Source organism: Schistocerca nitens, chromosome 4 (assembly GCF_023898315.1).
Source record: "Schistocerca nitens isolate TAMUIC-IGC-003100 chromosome 4, iqSchNite1.1, whole genome shotgun sequence".
Taxonomy (NCBI): domain Eukaryota; kingdom Metazoa; phylum Arthropoda; class Insecta; order Orthoptera; family Acrididae; genus Schistocerca; species Schistocerca nitens.
The window spans coordinates 514386361-514407871 of NC_064617.1; the positions used below are offsets into that span (position 1 = coordinate 514386361).

At 40.2% G+C, this 21511-nt stretch overlaps 1 protein-coding gene across 2 annotated transcripts in view; it reads right to left on the reverse strand.

Annotated features, from left to right (window-relative positions):
* LOC126251364 (BTB/POZ domain-containing protein 1-like) overlaps positions 1–21511 on the reverse strand; it is a 469703-nt gene that overhangs the window by 24514 nt on the left and 423678 nt on the right. Inside the window, exon 1 of one of the 2 annotated variants that reach the window (XM_049951742.1) lies at positions 16253–16360. The exons of the other annotated variant lie outside the window; for it this stretch is intronic. Coding sequence (XP_049807699.1) covers positions 16253–16281 — 29 coding nt within the window. The 5' untranslated portion in view covers positions 16282–16360. Of the gene's footprint in view, positions 1–16252; positions 16361–21511 lie in introns of those variants that run through there. 2 annotated transcript variants of the gene reach the window in all.

The window sequence follows — 21511 nt, forward strand, 5'->3', positions numbered from 1 at the left end:
TTAGGTCGCCAGAAAACAACTCCACGCAGCTTACTTTTTCAGCCAGATATTTTGAAATGCAGTCTAAAACACGGTCATGGGCTCCAAATCTTTTACTGTGTATTTAGCTGTCGTCAGATTCCGATTTATCGCGGGAAACGTTGAAAGCCACAGCCTGCTGTCAATTTTCATTGTTTTCTGTGCTGATGCGTAGGCCGGTAGGCGTGTTATTGCCTTTTGGGTAATCTGTATTTTGGATGAAAGTGAGTCTCAGTTCCTGTTGGTATCTTGTCTTCCTTTACCATTACCTATTTCCCATGAAATCAATAAAAAGCACATCCTTTTTGTCTCGAAAAATGAACAGTCATCATTTTGCGATTCGATTAAGGACACTGACTAAATTTTTTTCTGCTTTGCTGAAGCTGAATGGCGCCACTGCATTGAGTGCTGTTTCCATTCTGCGTTGATGTAGGATATCAACGTCTCGCCACCCGTAGCAATGTGCGAAAACAAATCATCTACATCTTGTGGATGGCGGTCCAACATCGCACGCCTGCTCGACATTCTTTGCTTCGTGTTGGTCGGTAAGCACTTCCGGTATCACACTGCACATTACTTGTGATATCTGAGCTTTTCTTGACAGTGTGGAATCCATTTTCTTCACCAACCACTTCATCAAGCAGAGTACAAACCGTCAAGCGTCGATCAAATCGCAATTTCCGGTCCACTCGTTGCTCGATTTCATCGGCCTGGATATTGGACATGCCAATCCGCTCTTTATCATACACATAAACAAGGCACAACTCCGAAGGAATTTGAGCAGCTATTGAACCTTTTGCAAAGAAAAATCGAATTCGAAAACTCACGTCGAAATTGACGGGAGCCGCGATTTTCGAAGCCACTGTTGTTTGATTTTACACAGAGTCAAATAACAAGTGAGTCATCACGAAGACTTCTATATATTTTAAATAATCTTTAGAAGGCTTTGCATTTGCAAAACTTTGTTCTGAGTTGACGACATTTAATTGTAAGCAAACAGCGCTTACTTTTCGAATGTGTTTCGAACCTAGTATATCACAGACTAACATTCCACAGAAAATGCCGAATGGCCCCTACATATCCTCCTGCAATCGTCATCAGTGAACTATGGACTCTGACGTAAACATCTTGTACTTCCCACATCCACCCATCCACCATACCGCTAATTCGATGTCACGGTACCAGAAACACTCCTGTAAAGCATAATTTTATGCCATTTGTGTCGCAGTGTTAGTTTAGAATTTGAACAAATTACTTTTATCTCAGTTACCTTTTTTGCGACATTCATACCAGTTTTTAATGTTTACATTTCTCTTCGAAGATATAACGTTAATTGTTGCTACTGTAATGTGGCCGAAAGGTTAGAACTTCTTTGTGGACGCATAGCTTCTTGAAAGATAATGTAATCTTGATTTGTCTGTCCGTAAGGCTCCGTTAATAAGCGGTAAGACAGCCCAGTGATATGGAGAAGGAAAAAAAGAACTCTCTTCCTTTCAAGTAGCAGATGGCCATCAGCGTACAAGTAGTCACGCTGTGCTGCAAAGAGACACTGTTTGTTTATCGATCGAATGTACAATACAACAATAGCCACTCTGAAGTTTCTTTCCTATTGATGGGCGAGAAATGGAAGTTTGTTAAATATTGCCTGAAGTTTAATCATCCATTAGCTAAATCCCGACAGCGCTCGGATAAGTTCACGGTTCCTGCGACTGCAAATGCGTCATTTTAACACCTCGTCTACAGAATAAGAAGAAACACACAATAATTTTGTCGTAGTGGGAGTTGGATTAAGAAGAAACTAGTCGAGATCATTTCCAATGAAATTTCACAACTCACGCGACTGATTATCTGTGATTAGGCAATATATGATCAAAAGAGAGCTAACAAGTGGATTTATTGCTGGCCAGCCAGTGTGGCCCAGCGGTTCTAGGCGCTTCAGTCTGGAACCGCGCGACCGCTACGGTCGCAGGTTCGAATCCTGCCTCGGGCATGGATGTGTGTGATGTCCTTAGGTTAGTTAGGTTTAAGTAGTTCTAAGTTCTAGGGGACTGATGACCTGAGATGTTAAGTCCCATAGTTCTCAGAGCCATTTGAACCATTTATTGCTGTATGGGAGACGGCACGGTTGTATCAAATGACGCTTACTTATTGAAAACGTTGCTGCAGGAAGTCTGAAGAATTAACGAGTTTTCCATATGCAGCTTAAAGGCGTTTAAGTGAAAGGTATCTTACCTTTCAAATAAGTAGCAAAATACATCATAATTGAGTAACGTTTATCTTGTTGTCTGACTGCGCTGCGGGCGTACTGTAAAATCCAGAATCTTCAGACTATTGTGTAATGTTCAGATAATATCACTGTCAGCAGGAGCAATTGAAATTTGAATAAAAGCTCTTTATTGACTGTCCGTTTCGATTTCATGAGGTCCATAAAAAAATCAAGCTAGCGTGCTTATCATAGGTAATATTAAGGCATCAGTAATAAATTGTAATCTTAGCGGTTCTTTTCAGTCATGCCTTCTGACTGAAAATCACGTGGCTGGCACCCAAGCCCGCCACAGTTACACGATTCACAAACATTTAGAAAACCTTTAGTACTCTTTCACATGAATCACATGACACACATCCTGTCTCGGGGGGGGGGATAACGGGATGGCGATACGAAAGGCATCCGGCCACCCTTTAAAAATTAACCGCGTCAGATCCGTTCATAACCAAGCCCAACCTGCGCTGATGCCAAAGAAAGGCACAATAAAAAAAAAGAAAACCGTACGAGTATATAGGATATTTCAAATATTTCAAAATATTTGTATCAAACGTCAAGGAGTGATAGATCACGTCATGGGCAAAGTAGCTGAGTCAATCAAAGTTTCTGTGTCACTTCGAAAATATCTTTCTCCACTTGGAGACACTCCTTCGTAAGGCTTTCTTGTCGAAAAGCCCTCTAAGAGTTTATTGGGATAGGTAGTATGCAGCACATTTGCTTAGTGGACTCTTCTAGTTCAGTGAAATCTCGTCATCCCGGGAGGGACAAAGGCATGCCTAGGTTTACCGGGCAGTGTGATCAAACATTTTCTCTCTAATAAAAGTTGTTCCCTATGACAATATCTAACACTGCTACTTGTTTGATGGCAGGACTCTGAAACATCACGTGTATAATGGTCGGGGGAAATGGTTACTAGGAACCATTCAGATTAAATTTTACTGTCAACGTCCCTGCATTACCTAAGCTGAATACACCGGATTGATATTTTGTGATTGGGAGTTTGTGTAATCGAAACTGGTAGTCAATAAAGTCAGTTTGGTAATGAAGGATAGGGTGGGGGTTAAAAATTGTTTAGGGAGATCAAGGCATGGATACAGTAATCATGTTCAAATGAATGTACCTTGCAACAGTAATTCAGATATGAAGAAGCGTGCGCAGGAAGAGCTGCATCAGAACAATCTTCTGACTGAACAGTAACAACAGCAACAATATTCAATAAAACCTTTTTATTCTAGCAGTAGAACAGCCTGTTGATAATGACGCTTCTTTCAATATTTGCACGCTGTAGGTTACCACCTACATAAAATGAACTGTCTAGGGCAGTGTTTAGACCTGCGCATTTACCAATCGTGCATGCGTGAGGTAGATTAATACAACTTCTGATTTCCTTGACCCGTATATTGTCATTTACTTATAAAGTGAAATACTGTGTTGCTCTCTTGGCGACTCAAGATTTTTGAAATATCTAATTTCCATTTTGATTCGTCACAAATTCCTAGTTTGCTCTCAAAATTTTCAGATCATATACAATTCCAGTAACACAGTGAAGAAGCCTGAGAAGATAATTAAAAGAAGGCCATAGGCAGCGGAACGTAATGTTTTCTTGGAATGCGCAAAATGAACTAAAGTGCTAAAAATATTAACGAAAGAGAAGTCGTCATTGCCCATGGAATTATTAAAAGCCGAAAATCGCTAGGGAATACTGAAGGGAGAAAAAATTTTACTTCTGGACATCTGACTAGACAGACAGAGAGAGAGAGAGAGAGAGAGAGAGAGAGAGAGGGGAGGGGCAGGAAGGGGAACAGCGGGAGTAGGGTTCATTTCGGTACACAGTACATGCATAGCTACGTCTGGAATTCTTAGTACAATACACCGAAACATATAGCTCTGCAGAGAAGTGCATTTACTGAGTACTACTAGCAGGGAGTGAAACGTAGTCTCCACATGATCAGCCATACGAGGAAGTCGCAAGCGCGATGGACTGTTGTTAGCTGACCATTCCTGTCGCGTGTTTCGCCACATGCTGTGGTCTCTGCTTCCGGGAAATGTACCAAACAAAAACATCCCGTATCTTGTGGGACTACCGTCATCCACAGTTTATCTCTGGTCTCCATCTGTTAACAGACGTGCATTGAGCATAGTACTTCGCCAATGTCCCTACTACTGTATAAAAAACCCACATGGAGCGAGGGAAAAATCACTGTGGATCTGCCTCTATAGGTACCCTAATCTCGCTCATCTCATTCTCATGGTGCCCAAGCAAGATATGCATGCTGGAAACATAATGGTCGCAGTCTTCTTTTAAGATTAAATTTACTCAACAGGGCTTCGCAAGAACTACACGATTTCTATTTAGCTCCCCGAGCATTTCGTGTGGGTCTTACTGCTCTGTTACGACCCTGGCAGAGCATCTCTGATTTCGTTCGATGCCTGTTGCCGCACCTACTTGATAAGGACCCCAAATACTGAAAGAATGCTCTAAAATTGGTCTCACTATTGTCTTGTATGCATTACCACTGCAGGTGCATTGCACTTTCTCATTTAAGAAAAATCCAAGTCTTTCATTCGTCCCCCCTAACATTGATTTTAGGTGATCTCTTAATTTCGTATTGCTTCTTGGTATTATCCTTAATATACGATTTAGCGAACTGAAAAATACCGAAGAAAAAAATGGTTCAAATGGCTCTAAGCGCTATGGGACTTAACATCTGAGGTCATCAGTCCCCTAGACTTAGAACTACGTAAACCTAACAAACCTAAGTACATCACACACATCCATGACCGAGGCAGGATTCCAACCTGCGACCGTAGCAGCAGCGCGGTTCCGGGCTAGAACCGCTCGGTCACAGCGGCCGGCTACCGAAGAAAGTCTTAGACTTGTCATAAGCATAATTACTTAGACAGAAGAACTGTAGAGACTTGGCGGCGTTATGAGGTGTTTAGACTGAATTTCTGCGTATATTTCTGTCTGGAGAGTGTGAACTCACTACTGACCGATGACGACGAAAAACCCCTTCGGTTTCGTGAACGGTCACTTCCGTGGGCGTGCCAATGAACCATTTTGGTAGTTTACATGAAAAAAACTTTCTGCTGGTTTGATATTGCTCGTAAGTGAGCTTATGTGATGAATAACGGCGTTCCATTAAATTTATTCATTTAATTTTTGGCATTTCACTTTTGATCTTTGTGGCGAAAGGCCGAAAAACCGACAACTTCTACGCTACTACATATGTAATTTAGTGCTCCAGAAAATGCGTTTGGTTGTCTTGTTTTGTGAAAAAAGCGTGACTGGTAAGTTACTGAACTCCCTTTCATCTCTGTTTGACATCGATCACTGGCTGTGTGTACTGTATATTTCAAAATTTACTTTGAATGTGAATTGCACTTCTCGGTATTCTGATAGTTCTTGTAAATTTATTTTGTGTAGCCGTTAGAGAACATAGACTACCACATTTACACCTGATGTACAAGACATCGAGCAACTGATTGCAGATTGCGATGCGTACCTAAAATTATATTCTCCCATTTGTTTGACTTGACTTCACTGTGTCAGTGGTTTATGAGAAGCTATGGCGTGCCATACCAATTTACTTTTGGCGCTCTTATCATTAAGCCAGTTGGTTTAACGGTCAGATTATTAATGTAAATGTTCAGTTTGATTCTTACTTGGTCCCAGCATATTCTCGATACATAACGCGATTTTTATGCTCGAAAAACTGTGTGTGTGTGTGAATGTGTGTGTGTGTGTGTGTGTGTGTGTGTGTGTGTGTGTGTGTGTGTGTGTGTGTGTGTACAGTGACAAGTACCACAGTAGCTCTGCCTTTGAATTCCCCTTATGGTGCACATGTCCACTGCAGTGGGCAGCTGTTAATGGTCGCTTCTTTGGCGTTTTCAATCAGTCCTGAGACTGCAAATGCACGCAGTCCACTCCAGAGAACACTCCCTACTGGTTCTGTGCCCTGCGAACATTTGCAGGCTCAGGACTGATTGAAAATTCCAAAGAAGCGACCATTATTATGTATCCGCTGCAAGTGGACATATGCACTATAGGTTAAAGTATAGTTTCTCACTTTACTCCGCCCCACTACTAGAAGGACGAGCTAGTCCTCCGAATGAAGGAAATGGAGGGCATGTCGTATTCCACTACACCCGAAATTACAGACAGTAAGCCGCGTCTATAAGGTCCACGACGCGGCCTGGCGTACCTCCTTCCAGCCACGCAGGCGGTATGAGATCCTTCCCACTCGTCTTCGCATTGGACGCAGCTCTCGGAAGCATGGCGGTTTTCCAACGTGTGATGCTTGTGGTGTGCAGATCACGGTGGAGCACATTTTAATAGACTGTATTTTGTATTCAGACAAGAGGGCAGCAGCTAATTTGTCGACGGATTTGCCCTGTATTGTAACTGACAATGACAGGAGCGTGGTATGCCTTTTAAGGTTTTGAAAATGTCCGACTTTTTCCTTAAAATTTTACGGCGACCTTTTTAATGTGTTGTTAGGGTGGCTGGCTCATCCGTGTTTTTTGTTAATGACCAGTGAGCCACATAATCCTGTAAATATATTTAGTTTTTCTCTTGTCTTACTTGTGTTTTAATTGACAGTTTTTGTACATCTGATCATTTTAATTCTGTCTTACGGGATATGAGCTAGTGTGACAGTGCGGGTGATAATGAGTGCGACTGGGAGAGAGTGAGTGAAGTTTTAGCTCAAATTGCTTCTTACTTCTTTTATCGAATTTTATAGGTTTTAACTACATTCTTTTCTATTAATTTTCGTTCGGGCGCTGATAACCTTATAGATGAGTGCCCCTAAACTACAAACACACAATGCGCTTAGTAACGCCCTGTAGGGTTCAGGGTAATGCGGTAATATTTTTAGGGAGAGAAGCACATCGTTGACAAATTAGCTGTACTGTTTAACATTACTTTTAGAACATTTGCAAGGATCAGAAACAAAAACCGTTTTATGAAACCTTCCATCGTCATGGCCGATGCTGTTGTTTTTCTAACGAGCAGTCTGTTTCCTACGATGGTGTGTTCTCTATAGCTCAGAAAATTCGCAATGCAGCAATGTCTCTGCATCATAGATTAGAACGTACTACTCCACTACCAACCACTGGTAAGTTTTATTATATGCTACTTTCGCTGTTACGTAAAATAGTTATAGAAGACTGTTTCGTTTTTCTTGCTTGTAACCTGAAATTCCAACAGTACGACTATGAAAACATTGTGTTAAAGAACTTTTCATCAGCAAAAAGCTCAGAATGAAGAGAACACTTTGTTGAAATGACTGATTGCTGGTAAAAGACACATATAGGTACTGTCGTAGTTGCAAATAACAATGTTGTCTTAAGCAGATTTATCCACTTTCTATTTCGCTGTTATGTCTCATTACATTTAGTTTTCTTTATATTCATCTGTATTACAAATTACACTAATTTCAGGTTTTTTGACTTTAAATTAAACTCCGATCCATCGACGTCATGATATTTCTGTGTAGTTTTCACTGCGCTTTTAAGATACAATTTGTGAGTGTGTAATGAACGTATCAAATAAAAAACTGGAAACTGTGTGTGGAATACACCATTTCCTATACCCACGTTGGTGTATTATCCACAACACGCAACTCTTTTGAATATTAATTGGTTAGTGAGTATGTTGCTCCTTTCCTAGACGTCGTATACTTACACTTATTGTGAAGACGTGTATTTCCATATTTTTACACCCTTAGCTATGAAAGTAAGAATATAAATTATGGAAACCAATACAGCACTCACTTCAACAATTGCGCTAGATCTTGCTAAGTAATGTCTAACTTGACAGTCTAGGAATATATTTTTTCTCCTTTTTTGTGTATGCTGTTTATAAACACACACACACACACACGAGAGAGAGAGAGAGAGAGAGAGAGAGAGAGAGAGAACTGCCTGATCGACCACTCGAAATGAAATCTCCGTCCTCCCCTCTTTGTACACAATTACATCAGCTACTTTCTTAAATACCTGACTGATGAGCAGATTAAATGCGTCTGTCTTGATGTCGCGAAGTACATTACACTTGTATAACCGCGATAAAGAAAGCTGTTTTGGTTGCTTTGTTTTCAGTTTGAAGGTTTTTTTCACAGTTGTGGCTTCTTCTTTCCATTTCATGTGATACATTGAGCAATTTGTCGTCTCTTCGATTTTAGAGGCGCTGTGCTGTTGCTGTTTATAGCACATTTACGACTACACTGATCAGCCACACCTCAGCTTCGCCAACGTGCACGCTTAGGTCACGTAACTAAGACGTAGAGGCACGAAACGTATACAACAAGTGTTTGGAATACAGAATGAGAAGCTGTTGATTTCAACGGCTTTAGGAAGAGGACATATTGGAATGGTCGGTTTTTGGAAGCGATAATTACATAAGCGGCGATACTTGTTTCTGCAATGGTAGTATTTTCTTAAAAATGGACGAATAACAGATATATTTCCTGGCAATAAAACATCAAGCATGTGTTGGACACTTGCCAGCTCTGTAAGGCTGAATAGGCCGTAAATGTGAACGCGCCTGGTGACAGTGCTACAAGTGCTTCCAACCAAGTTACTGCAGATGAGACCCTGCAAAATGCGTGGTAGCACTTGTTCTTGTTAACGCAACTATGATTTCACGGCCACGGGAACTGTGTGTTCGGATTACGGAACAATTTAAAGACGTTGCTTGATCAGATCAATTATGCTTCATGTCACGTCATGTGTATAACAGGGCAGCATGCGTTCCCTTTTTGGTCAGCGTCTGGTGGCTACTTATGCACGGATCGCATATCTAATTTGCTATTAGGGTATTTACTTGGTGTTCCCGCAGATCCATGACTGTCACAGGAGACACCATTAACTGCTGAATGCGTCGGTATCATGGCTGACCATTTGCATTCCTCACGACTAATGCTTTCTTACCAGTTGTAGCGATCCGTATCAGGAGAACTGTCCATGTCCAATAGCAGTACCCGTAGTACTGCTGTCTGGAGCATGATCGTAAACTGCAGTTGACATTTTGTCATGCAAATTACCTAGATGTATGGTGTCATCGAAAACCAGTCCAGATATTACGCATTACATCCCTGTAGTCCACCGGATTTGGTGATGTGTACAGGAAAATTTCCAGTCATCTACCTTCCGATTTTGTTGAGAACTTTTAGAAGTCTTGCTATGCTGAACTGAAGTTGATTTTTGGTAGCAAAAGTATGCCAGCATGCTATTAGGTGGGTGATAATAACATTCGAGATTATCGCTGTAGGACCTTGTTCATTGTTAGCAAGGTTATGTCCACATTATTTTAATAGCACTTCCTGAAAGGAATGAGATAAAAATATCTATATAACGTTTCAACGTTCGTTCCCTTTTATTTATACTGTGCGAAAGACTGTCATAAAAGTTAGCTCTTTTCCAATATCTACGGAAAAAAAAACATTCCGCGTCAGCTTATCCCATTTGAAATCACAGAAATCGGATTGTTACAGTTGTATTATTTAATCCGAACAACTAAAAACCTTTGACAGCGTCTTTGAATTGTTCTGAGCTTTTTCTTCACTCTTTTGTTGCATGAATCTTGGATGCTCGAATGGTGCTGACGAATCAACCGACCGAGACCTTTGTTGACGGAAAACTCTGTGTGCCCTTCCTCCACAGTTGAATATATCCAAACAGAAATATTGCATTGAATAGTTCGATGTCTGTACAGTCGTTCTGCTATGTTCATTATACTTCATATTCATTCGTGTTGTTACCAATCACTATTTAATATGTGAGACATAAATCCAGAACAGTATGACTGATACAGTTGTTTTCTGTGGTAGCTTGTGCTACATGCGAAACACTGCACATTCACAAGAGCACAAGATAGCAAATAAAACATGACAGGAAAGATCTGTCAGTATAAACTGGTGTGCAAACGTAAGTTTAATTGGACGAATGATTGTCACAAGAAACTAGAACCACACATCAATTCTCATAGCGCAAACTAAATAGTGGTTCTGGCTGAGACAGTGCGAACTATCAAGAAACATTGCGAACTATCAAGAAATGATGGACAAAACTGAAAACATTCTAAAGTTACATGCTCACTCGCCATTAATTCATGAGTACTGTATGATGTTTCACCATACGTAATTTAAACTCTTACTGCTGGAATATAATTTGGAAACAGAAACCAAGGTGAATTCTGCACTGTATTCACACAATAGGCGTCGCAGCCTAGCGTAAATTTGATGTTGTTGTCGACCAGTTATATTGTCACGTTCTTATACCTTTTAATCAACGCATCAAACAAGTTCAGGACACGGCATAATGATACTTTTCCGGGACTCATTTGGTACAGTAATACAGGGTTTTTCCTAGAAATAAACGGTACATTTCAGTACATATCATTGTGGGATCTTAAAGGATCTGCTTTATATCTGTTGTACCAACTGTGCAACTAACAGTTTCCCGTTGCCTTCCGCATTATATGCCGTTAACCTTAATTAGTTAATCCGCCTTTAGGAATGGGTTCCATTCTAGCGCCATCTGTTTCTGATTTCTCCCTTTATTTTGATAGGATCCAGATTTCATAGGATCCAGACGCAGTTCGGTTTCCAAATTTTCAGCAGCATCGGAAGTAGTCTAGGAGTTCTATTGCACATCGTTGTGTCTGAATTTTCTGACATCGGCACTGCCACCAACGTTTGGAATATTATGGATCCATTACGCAAAATTGTTTCATTAAAGGTTATCTTTACAAGCTTCGTTAGTGACTTAATAATCGGTGGTCATCTTAATTGTTGTTAACATATAAACATCTGCCTCGCTGGAAGTACTGAAGAGTCTAGGAAATGCCCGTACGTTCGTAGATTCGAGGAGGGAAAAATCCTCCCCGTGGCAAAGAGAGGGGTTAAGTCTGTAGAGATATTGTTCAAACGAGTATTTTATGGGATAAGAGATCCCTTTCGACCAACCGTCAACTGTCTATTTTACGATGGTTGAGCGGCATCAAGGAGGGGGCGCCCTTATGGAACTAGAATGGAAACAATTCCTAAAGGCGAATTAACTTATTAAGGTCAACGGCATATGATGCGGAAGGCAACGGGAAACTACTGCACTGAAGCCACTACTGATATCCCTTGTTCCACTGGACGAATCTCACAAGCATGGCAGTTCTTGAGAAGAAAGGTTTTCACAGTGATACACTCACACTCGAAGCTCCTAGTCGGTACTTTTTCAGGAGAGCAGTGTTATGTCTTAGAGAATAAAAAAAAGAGAAAATGGGAAGTATTGGAATTGAAAAGTAATATGGATAAACTGGAAAAAGTGCTAAGAGAAATAAGAGGTGCAACACTAATATTTTAGGACAAAGTCAAGTGCGGTGGGAAGAAGATTTTTGAGCGTGGATAATATAAAGTAATATTTAAACGAGAAGGAGAAAAGCAAATGAGTTGGCTTAATTTACAAGAAAAATCTAGATAAGAAGATTATGTCAGTTAATATAGTTAATGAAAGAGTAATATCAATCGACATTGTAAGCACCTAAATGGATATTTTGATCATTCAAGTTGCACGACATAATCTGATACAGAGAAAGAGGAAATAGATGAAATATAGAAACAAATCGTGAAAATCTATGAAGGTAATGAAAAGGCTCAAGAAAAAAGGATGATAATTGGAGACTGGAACGACATAGTAGGGAAAAGTAAACAGAACAATATATAGTGGCAGGATTCTAACTTGAAACATAAATGAAGAGGATATCAGTGTAATAGCCTTCTGTGAACGCTTTCAATCTCTGGATGACAAAAGCTTTGTTCAAGAACAATCAACGAAGACTGTGCGCATGGAAAGCCCCTAGTAATAATCCAAATTCCAGACAGATTTTATTATTACTAACTAAAGATTCAAAAACAGTATCAAAATGGCGAATACCTTCTCTGGAACAGAAACTGTTACTGATCACAACTTGATGTTGGCAAGCCTACGAACAAGACTGGAGAATGTTAAACGAAAACAACTGGTAAGGTAATAGGATATGAGTAAGCTAGAACCAGAACAATCCAAGCGCTAACTCATATCGCTGAAGAATAACTGGAAAATTCAGCAGAAAGGATCAGCGTACCGGAGGAATGGAAGTTGATTAAAAATGTAATTCTGAAAGCCTTAGGGCAAGAGATTGCAGAAGTAAAGAAGGGAAAGAATAGGAAAGAATTGATCACATCAAATACGTCAGATAAACTGGATAAACGTAGGAAATTTGAGAATGACTGTTGTGTAAAAGGAAAGCAACAGTATAGAAAGCTGAACAGTATAATGAGAAGATCAAATGACGAGGCTAGAAAGGAGTGTATGAAAAGTCAGTGTGAGGAGACTGAAGAACTGGAAAAGGAAAGTAAATTAGAAGCAATGTGCGGAATAATTAAGAACATAAAAAATAAAGATCCAAGAAAAGTAAGCAAAAAGAGTACACTATCCAAAAGTGGATATATGACAGCACACATAGAAGAAAAAAAAAAGATCTGGAAGGAACATGTTGAGTAATTATTTGAAAAACAAGGAATTTATAGGCGAGTAAAATTGGAATGTGATGAAATGTATATGAACCAAAGTAGATGTGATGTGGAGGACATTACAGTTCTCAGAAGGAGGAAAACAGTGAATTGTGGTAAAATACTATGTGAAGCTTAAAGGCATTCGGAAATAGCGCAGTATCCTGATCTACCGATCTCATCGATATGTGACGAAGGCATTTGGCCTGAAAATGCACTTATAACTATTCGAGTCCTTTATCAAGGATACAACATAAAACAACGCAAAGATTGCGGGACAGTTAATTTCATATTATGTCACATTACAAAGGCCATTTGTAGCCTTTTACTCAGACGATTAGAAAGAAAAATCTAAGACAACATGGGTGAGGTTGTATTCAGGTAAGGAAACAATACGAGATGCTACTGCATGTTTGAGGATGATAGATATGTACACACTTTATGTTGACTGGGATAAAGCGTTTAACAGAGTTAACTGGAATATCTTCCTGAAAACCGTGAACAATGTAGGTGTAGGCTGGAAGGACAGAAGACGTATGAAGGAACTCTACACGAGACAGAAAGTGGAAGTAAGGATTAGCAGTGAGAAAACTGAAAGGGCAGGTGTTGGAAGAGCTGTTGAGACAGGGTGTTATTTTTCAGGAACAGTTTTCGCTATTCATGCTGAGAAACTAGCAGATAACACATTATAAAAAGGAAGTGGCATAAAACTAGAAGAACGGATAAAGATAAATACGTACGCAGACGATCGAATAGTATTAGCTCAATCAAGGGAATAATTACAATTTTTGAAATGGCTTGTAAAGATGGAAGCAGAGTATGAAATGCCGATAAACATAGGAACGAACAAAGTGATAAGATTTATAAAACATGAAGATCCCTTCAAAATATCATTGGAAGGAAAGGCAATGGAAGAAGAATTTTTTTTTTTGATATTTGGGATACTTGATGACAGAAAATGGACGAAAGAGGTGAAAAAGTTTGTTGACAGCAAAAAGAATTCCGGTAGTATTAAGAAAGGGAATGGCCAAGTGTTTTGTCTGGAATCTAGTATTATATGGAAACGAATCGCGGACAGTCAGAAAGAAAGAAGAAAAATACTTGGATAATTATGAAGTTTGGATTGGCGAAAAATACTAAAAGTTAAATGGACTACATAACGACGAATGGAGAAATACTTATGAGAATAGAAGAAGAGAGAAAACTAGTGGAAAGTCTAAGAATGAGAAAACATCCTGAATGGGATAAGCATTGCAAAGAAACTGCCTGTAAGGAAGAGGCATTGAAGGAAGGATTCCAGTGAAGACAGGGGGAGGAAGGAGAAGACTGAGAATGCTGAATGACATTAAAGTTGACAAAGTTCGCAGTGGATTAAGGACGAAGTACAGAACGGTCGCAAGTAGAAAGCTTCCAGTCGATAGCTTTCTTAAAACAACCCACCAGTGAAGAAGAAGAGGATAACCCTTTCCACCCTGAGAGAAAAGTTATTAAATACGTCCTGTAGAATCAGGTAAAATACTGAAAAAATTGGCAAAGGGTAATTTGTTCAAGAAGTCACTAGCATTACTTTGCTACTTAAAATTTCAAACTCGTATAAATCCAACTGACACTTCATGCATGTGTTTATTCTTACATACGTTAAATGATCAGACATCTAGTGAAGAATGTTATTTTATCTGTATTTAATATTTTACCTTACCTAATTGATTATTAGCATTAACAGCATTTTGTTTAAAAGAAATATAGAGTTTTGCACTTGCTCAGCTAGAGAAGGAATGGAAGAAGAGATTGTCACGTCTGAAGCTGATTAGGAACACCACAGTAAATGTTAATCACGACAACTGGACTGGGGTTCGAAGCAGAGTACTCCCGCCATCACGCTTGGTACGTTTTTATATCTCCAGGAGCAGCTACAGCAGATTTCCCCCTACATGCAGCTACATCTACTTAAATCAATAATAAAAAAGAAAACACTCATTCTGTCAAACAAAGTTGTCGCTTGTCACTGAAACCATGTCAATAAACTGCCTATCCCAGATGTTATTTAGTATGTACATCTACGAAGCAGAAAAAAAAAACCAAAGAAAAATTTGGAAAGCTCATGGGATGAAAGAAAAACTGTGAGGGTGGTTGATGACATAATAATTCTGTCACTGACCGAGGTCTGTAGTATCTTGAAGAGATTATACGTCGAATATCAAAAAAGTAAAAAGTAAAACACGCGTAATGGAATATAGTCGAATTGAAACAGACGATACTGAGGGAAAAGGATTTGAAAAACAGACACTAAATGTAGTAGATATGTTTTATTGATTCTACGGTCGCAGGTTCGAATCCTGCTTCGGGCATGGATGTGTGTGATGTCCTTAGGTTGGTTAGGTTTAAGTAGTTCTAAGTTCTAGGGGACTGATGACCACCGATGTTAAGTCCCATAGTGCTCAGAGCCATTTTTGTTTTATTGATTGATGGTATAAAATGTAGACTGGCGGTAGCCAAAAAAGAGTTTCAGAAGAAGAGAAATTTACTAACATCGAATATAAATTTAAATGCGGGAAGTCTTTTCTGAAAGTACTTTATTGGGGTGAAACTTGGACGATAAACAGCTCAAACGAGAATATGTTTTGGTGCTATACAAGAATGCTGAAGATAGGCTGGGCAAATCGAATTGTTAAGGAGCAGATAAAGAATCGAATTAGCGCGAAAAGAAATTTATGGCACTACTGACTAAAAGAAGGTACCGGTTTATAGCACATAGGCTGAGGCAACAAGTAATAGCCAATTTGGTAACTGAAATCAGTCTGTGGGGGTGGAGAGGCGGGGGGGGGGGAATTGTGGAAAGATACCAAGGCTTTATGCAGTGAATGTTGGTTGCAGTAATTATGCGAAGATGAAGAGGCGTACACAGAACAGACTAGCACGGACAGTTGCATCAAATTAGGTTTTGTACTGAAGACAACAACAATAACAACAATTCAATAACCTTCAACAGATATTAATATTTCCAAATTGTGCAAAAGAAAGTAAAATATGATTCTGCGCCTACAGTTGTGATACTTGTTTCGATGGACGTAAACAAACTTGTGTTTTACATAAGACACCCCTTGCATTCAACATATTATCGTATGCTAAGATTGAGCAGATTGTTAACATGAGCACAGTTAGCCAATATGATTACATGTTTTCAATGTTTGCTATGTTAATAAGCAAGTGCGATGTTGTGAGGAGCACAAACACTTCGGCAGAACAAATCAGCAAGAAGTGAACACAAGCGTCGTAGTTGTGGCTCGATCGCTACGATCCGAATTTTGCTTCAGCGTCGTAGATTCCAAAGCGCTCTACCAATGAGGCCGGAATTTCGTGGTTCCGCACACCAGTAAATAAAGCTCGGCTGTGAGCAGTGCCGAAGCAGGCCCGTACTCACCTATTCAGCAGCTTCTCTAACGGCCTCATCGTCGGTGGTACATGTAATCCGAATCTTCCTTGCCATGCAGCGGGTTGGCACTGTTTTAATCGGAGCGCGTGGCACCGGTTCGATTATAAGGGAACGCCGTCCAGGTTCCCTCCAATGGGCGCGCTCGTCCTCCCCCTCCCGCACTCCTCCCTCCCCTTCCTCCCATACGCGCCGTCGATGATGACGACGACGACGACGACGACGACAACAACGCGACGCGTCGCGACGCGATACGCGCCGGCCGGTGAGTAAGCCGCGGTTCAGCGAAGCGGGCGCGTTTTCTGTCTTTTGCCAGCAGTTAACGGCGAGGTCGTCCAGTTTCGCAAGTTTCCGCACACCAGTTCGTTTACGCTGCGCGCCGGTGTAGCTGCAGATTCCCGCCTGTAGCGCCATTCACAACCATTCGCTGATTCCTAAATCAGTGTCCTGTACAAACCTGTGGCCTGGTCGGAATGACTCAGTTGAAACTCCCAGTTAACCGCACACGGCTTGCTTTGGCACAGCTTCTGCAAGCCGCTTCATTCAGGCTGCACGCCAGAAGAACTGTAAATTCTTGACTGTAGTGAGTTGCACGACCTTGACCTGATTCCGAAATCACTGTCCAGTCCAAATCTGTGGCTCCACGAATGATTTAACCGAAGCTCCCAGAGAATCACACACAGATAAATTATTTTAATTCGGAGCAGTTGCCGCTCGCCAGTCGCTCACGCTGCGCACTAGACGTAACAGATTCTTGCCTGCACAACCGTATTCAAATTCCGAAATCACTGGCCCGTCCAAACCTGTGCTGCTCGAAATGATTTAACTGAAGCTCCCCAGTTAAACGCACATAGGTATTTTAATTTGATATTCCACAACAGTTCCTTGTTGTGTTCACAACCAACGTACGTAAATAAACTTAAAACAGTTTCTATAAATCAAATATCATAAATGCAAGCATAATGTGTGTAGTATATAGGAACCGACATGAAACTTAAACAAAGTGTAGAATAAGTGGCACAGAATCACAGAATGAATAAAATATAATGTTACTCTTAAGAGCAAACAAACAAGTTAAAATGTACAAAATGGATTTCCCAGTTTCATACACGAATGTAGTCAATTAAACATGCGAATGTTCGAAGCACCAATACAGCACACACAAAGAGTGTGATACTTATAATATTACCTGCCAGTGTGACACCCTTTACATGAGAAAATCTATATTATCTACTGCCAGTTGCTGCGCTGAACATCAACGTCATCTTTATATTTGTTCATAGGCGTGAGTGGGCTGTATGTGGCTACAGTCGCCGCACTTTAGCCAAACGATTTTAAAAATTTAAAATATATCACAGTTTTTACATGAGTGTTTCCACAAAATAATATACAGATGGTAGTGTGTTGGTTAAATGATAAAAAGCTGATTTCTTGGTTGTCTAAGATATATACGTAGATGAATGAAGTGGAGAGTTTATGTACACTACCAGGGGTAAGGGATGTTACAGGAGTTATAGGTATTTGGGTAATTCAGTGTATAAAGGGAGATTAAAATCTAATAACCATGGAGGATTAGAATGCGGTTGTAGGGGAGGAGTAGAAGAAACTGTTACAGAAAAATATGTGCTCTTTAATAGAGATGAGAAAGGGGAAGGACTAATTGAATTCTGCAACAAATTTCAGCTATAAATAGCAACTACTCCGTTCAAGAACCACAAGGGGAGAATGTATGCACGGGAAATGCCTAGAGCCACGCGAAGATTCCTCCTGGACAACATCATGGTGAGACAGAGATTCCGAAATAAGATATTCGTTTGTAAGGCGTACACAAGAACAGATATAGACTCAGATCACAATTTAGTGACGATGAAGAGTAGACTGAAGTTTAAGAGAATCGCACGGAACAGTCTTTGTGGAAGGAAATGGGATACTAAAGAACTGAGGAATAATGAGATGGGTTTGAAGTGCGATAAAGAATAGCACAGTAGGCACTTAAGCTGAAAGGGAGTGGACATCTTTAAAAAGAGAAATCACAGATGCTGGAAAGAAAAATACAGGAACAAGGAACGTAGCTGGGAGGAAACCTTGGGTAACGGAACGAACACTTCAGCTGGCCGATGAAAGAAGGAAGTACAAAAATGTTCAGGGGAAGTCAGGAATACAACAACATAAATCACGTAGGAATGAAATAAACAGGAAGTGCTGGGAAGCCAAAGCGAAACGGCAACAGGAAAAATGTGAAGTAATCGAAAAAGGAATGATTTTCGGGAGGACTAACTCATCATATGGATAAGTCAAAACAACCTTAGATGAAAAAGGCATGGAAGGTAAAATTAAGACTGCAGTGTAAAATCCAGTGTTAGCCTCAGAGAAGGGAGCGGAGAGATGGAAAGAATACATCGAAGGCCTCTATCAGGTGGAGGCATTGTCCGATGACGTCATAGAAGAAGACGTTAGATGATGATGTTTGGTTTGTGGGGCACTCAGCTGCGCGGTTATCAGTGTCGGCACAAATTCGCAATCTTTACTCAGTCCGATCTCACCATTTTCATGAAGGATGATGGAATGATGAGGACAACAGAAACACCCAGTCCCCGAGCGGAGAAAATCCCCATCCCGGTGGCGTATCGAAGCCGGGACCCCGTGATATAGAGGTAGCAACGGAGAAGTTGGAGTCGATATGGAAGAGGTAGGGGATCAAGAGCTTTGAAGAGTTTACATGAAAATGTAAGGCAGAAGGCAGAGATACCATTGTATCGGAATTTCTAAAATCATTGGGAGAAGTGGCAACTAAACAACTATTCAAGTTGGCATGTACAAACGGACTATCAGGGAAGAGCATTATCCACACAGTTCCGAAGACAGTAAGGACAGATAAGTACGAGACCTATCGCTCACTCGGCTTAATAGTTCATGCATCCTAGCTGACAAGAATAATATACAGGAGAATGGAAAAGGAAGTCGAGGATACAAGATCAAACTTCCTGGCAGATTACAACTGTGTGCAAGACCGAGACTCGAACTCGGAACCTGTGCCTTTCGCGGACAACTGCTTTACCATGTGAGATACTTGTGCTCACAGCTCTAATTCCGCCAGTCCCTAGTTCGAGTATCAGTCCGGCACACAGTTTTAATCTGTCAGGTACTTTCAAGTCAGTGCACACTCCGCTGCAGAGTGGAAATTTCATTCTGGATACAAGATCAATTTGACAAAAATCTAGTTTATATTAAAAATGAAGAAATTCCTCCAGCTGTATTTTATTTTGGCAACTAGTTTCAACGTTGTAACAACGTCATCTACAGGCCCTATAAAATATACCATACATACAACAACCAATGTGACATCAGTAATCTATGAGTTATTATGTAAACAAATATATTATAGACATATTACATAATGGACGAATTCAATAAAATGAATTACATTTTGGACGTTTTCATTAAATGCAGTCATTCTGGAAATTAACAATATATGTGGTACAAATAAGTACAAATGAAATTATATATACATGATCGTTTTTATTACAGATCAATGTGAAGCAGTAAATGAAATGGGAGTATATATAAAAAACTTAGGTGACAAGCCGTTACGCTTGCGGATAATACACAGTGCTATAGAGAATATGCATTGCTAATCAGACATATGTAGGGTAAGATCCATCATTACAGAATAATAAAGGGAGGGAAAGGTAGAAATAGAGTTATGTTTGCATAACACTGCTTTGGCATCATACTAAAGTGACAGTGAAGCGAGTTACTTAAACAACGTCAATCATAACGTCGCAAAACGAACAAGTAACCGGAAAACGAATATGGAACCTAGTTAATAAAAGGTAGTCTGTGGTGTAAAATACATACTAATGAATCTAAAACATACTCATTCGAATAAAAATGTAAGTTAACATGTCGCTGAAAAACCCTATTTCAACATCTTTGTCTCATCAACGGCAGTGACCTTGGTCACACGTAGTGTAATTCTAGTCAATAGAACGATCAAGTTCATAGCAGTAGTCCAAAAGAAGTAACTAGGTATTGACAGTCGAAACAAATCGTCACACCTGTAAAACATTTGCTGTTCCTCTAATAAACACTTATCAGAAAGAAGACACACAGTAAAGTAGACAGCGTATAACATTCGTATTGTAAAGGTGATCTAGTCATTGAATTAGTCCATTACGTAATATGTCTATAATATATTTGTTTACATAACAACTCAAAGATGTCACATTGGTTGTTGTATGTATGGTATATTTAATAGGGCCTGAAGATGACGTTGTTACAACGTTGAAGCTAGTTGCCAAAATAAAATACAGCTGAAGGAATTTCTTCATTTTTAATAGAAATTTATACCAGTAGACTTCCCACTGTCCCCCATTTCAACTATGGATGTACGAAGAAAAAATATCTAGTTGGATGATGAATGGCAGCTAGCTCTAAACATAAGTTAATGCGGATGAATAGGAAAAACAAACCCGTAATGTTTGGATACTGCATTAATAGTGCCCGGCTTGAAACAGTTACGCCGTTTAAATATCTGGGCGTAACGTTGCAAAGCGATATGAAATGGGACGAACATCTGAGGATCGTGGTAGGGAAAGCGAATTATTAACAAAATTTTGGGAAGGCGTGGTTCATCTGCAAAGGCGACCGCATGTAGGACGCTAGTGTAACCTATTTTTGACTACTGCTCGAGTGTTTGGGATCTATACCAGGCTGAATAAGGAACCCATCGAAGCAATCCAGGGGCGGGCTAATAGATTTGCTACCGGTAGTTTCGAACAACACGGAAGTGTTTCGAAGATGCTTCGGGAACTTAAATGGGAATCACTGGAGGTAAGGTGAAGTCCTTTTAGAGAAACAATACTGAGAAAATTTAGAGACCCGATTTTTGAAGCTGACTAGAACACGAAGATAAGATATGAGAAATTAGGGCTCATATGGAGGCATGTAAATAGTCTTTTTTCCATAGCTCTATTTGCGAGTGACTGGAAATGACTGGTAGTGGTACAGGGTACCATCCGCCACACGCTGTTTGGTGGCCTGCGGAGTATGTATGTAGGTGCAGGTCTGTTAGATGACTATCTGTTTGGCTTTAGGAAAGGTAAAGGCACCAGGCGTTCATAGAATTTCGCCGGCCGAGGTGGCCGAGCGGTTCTAGGCGCTACAGTCTGGAACCGTGCGACCGCTACGGTCGCAGGTTCGAATCCTGCCTCGGGCATGGATGTGTGTAATGTCCTTAGGTTAGTTAGG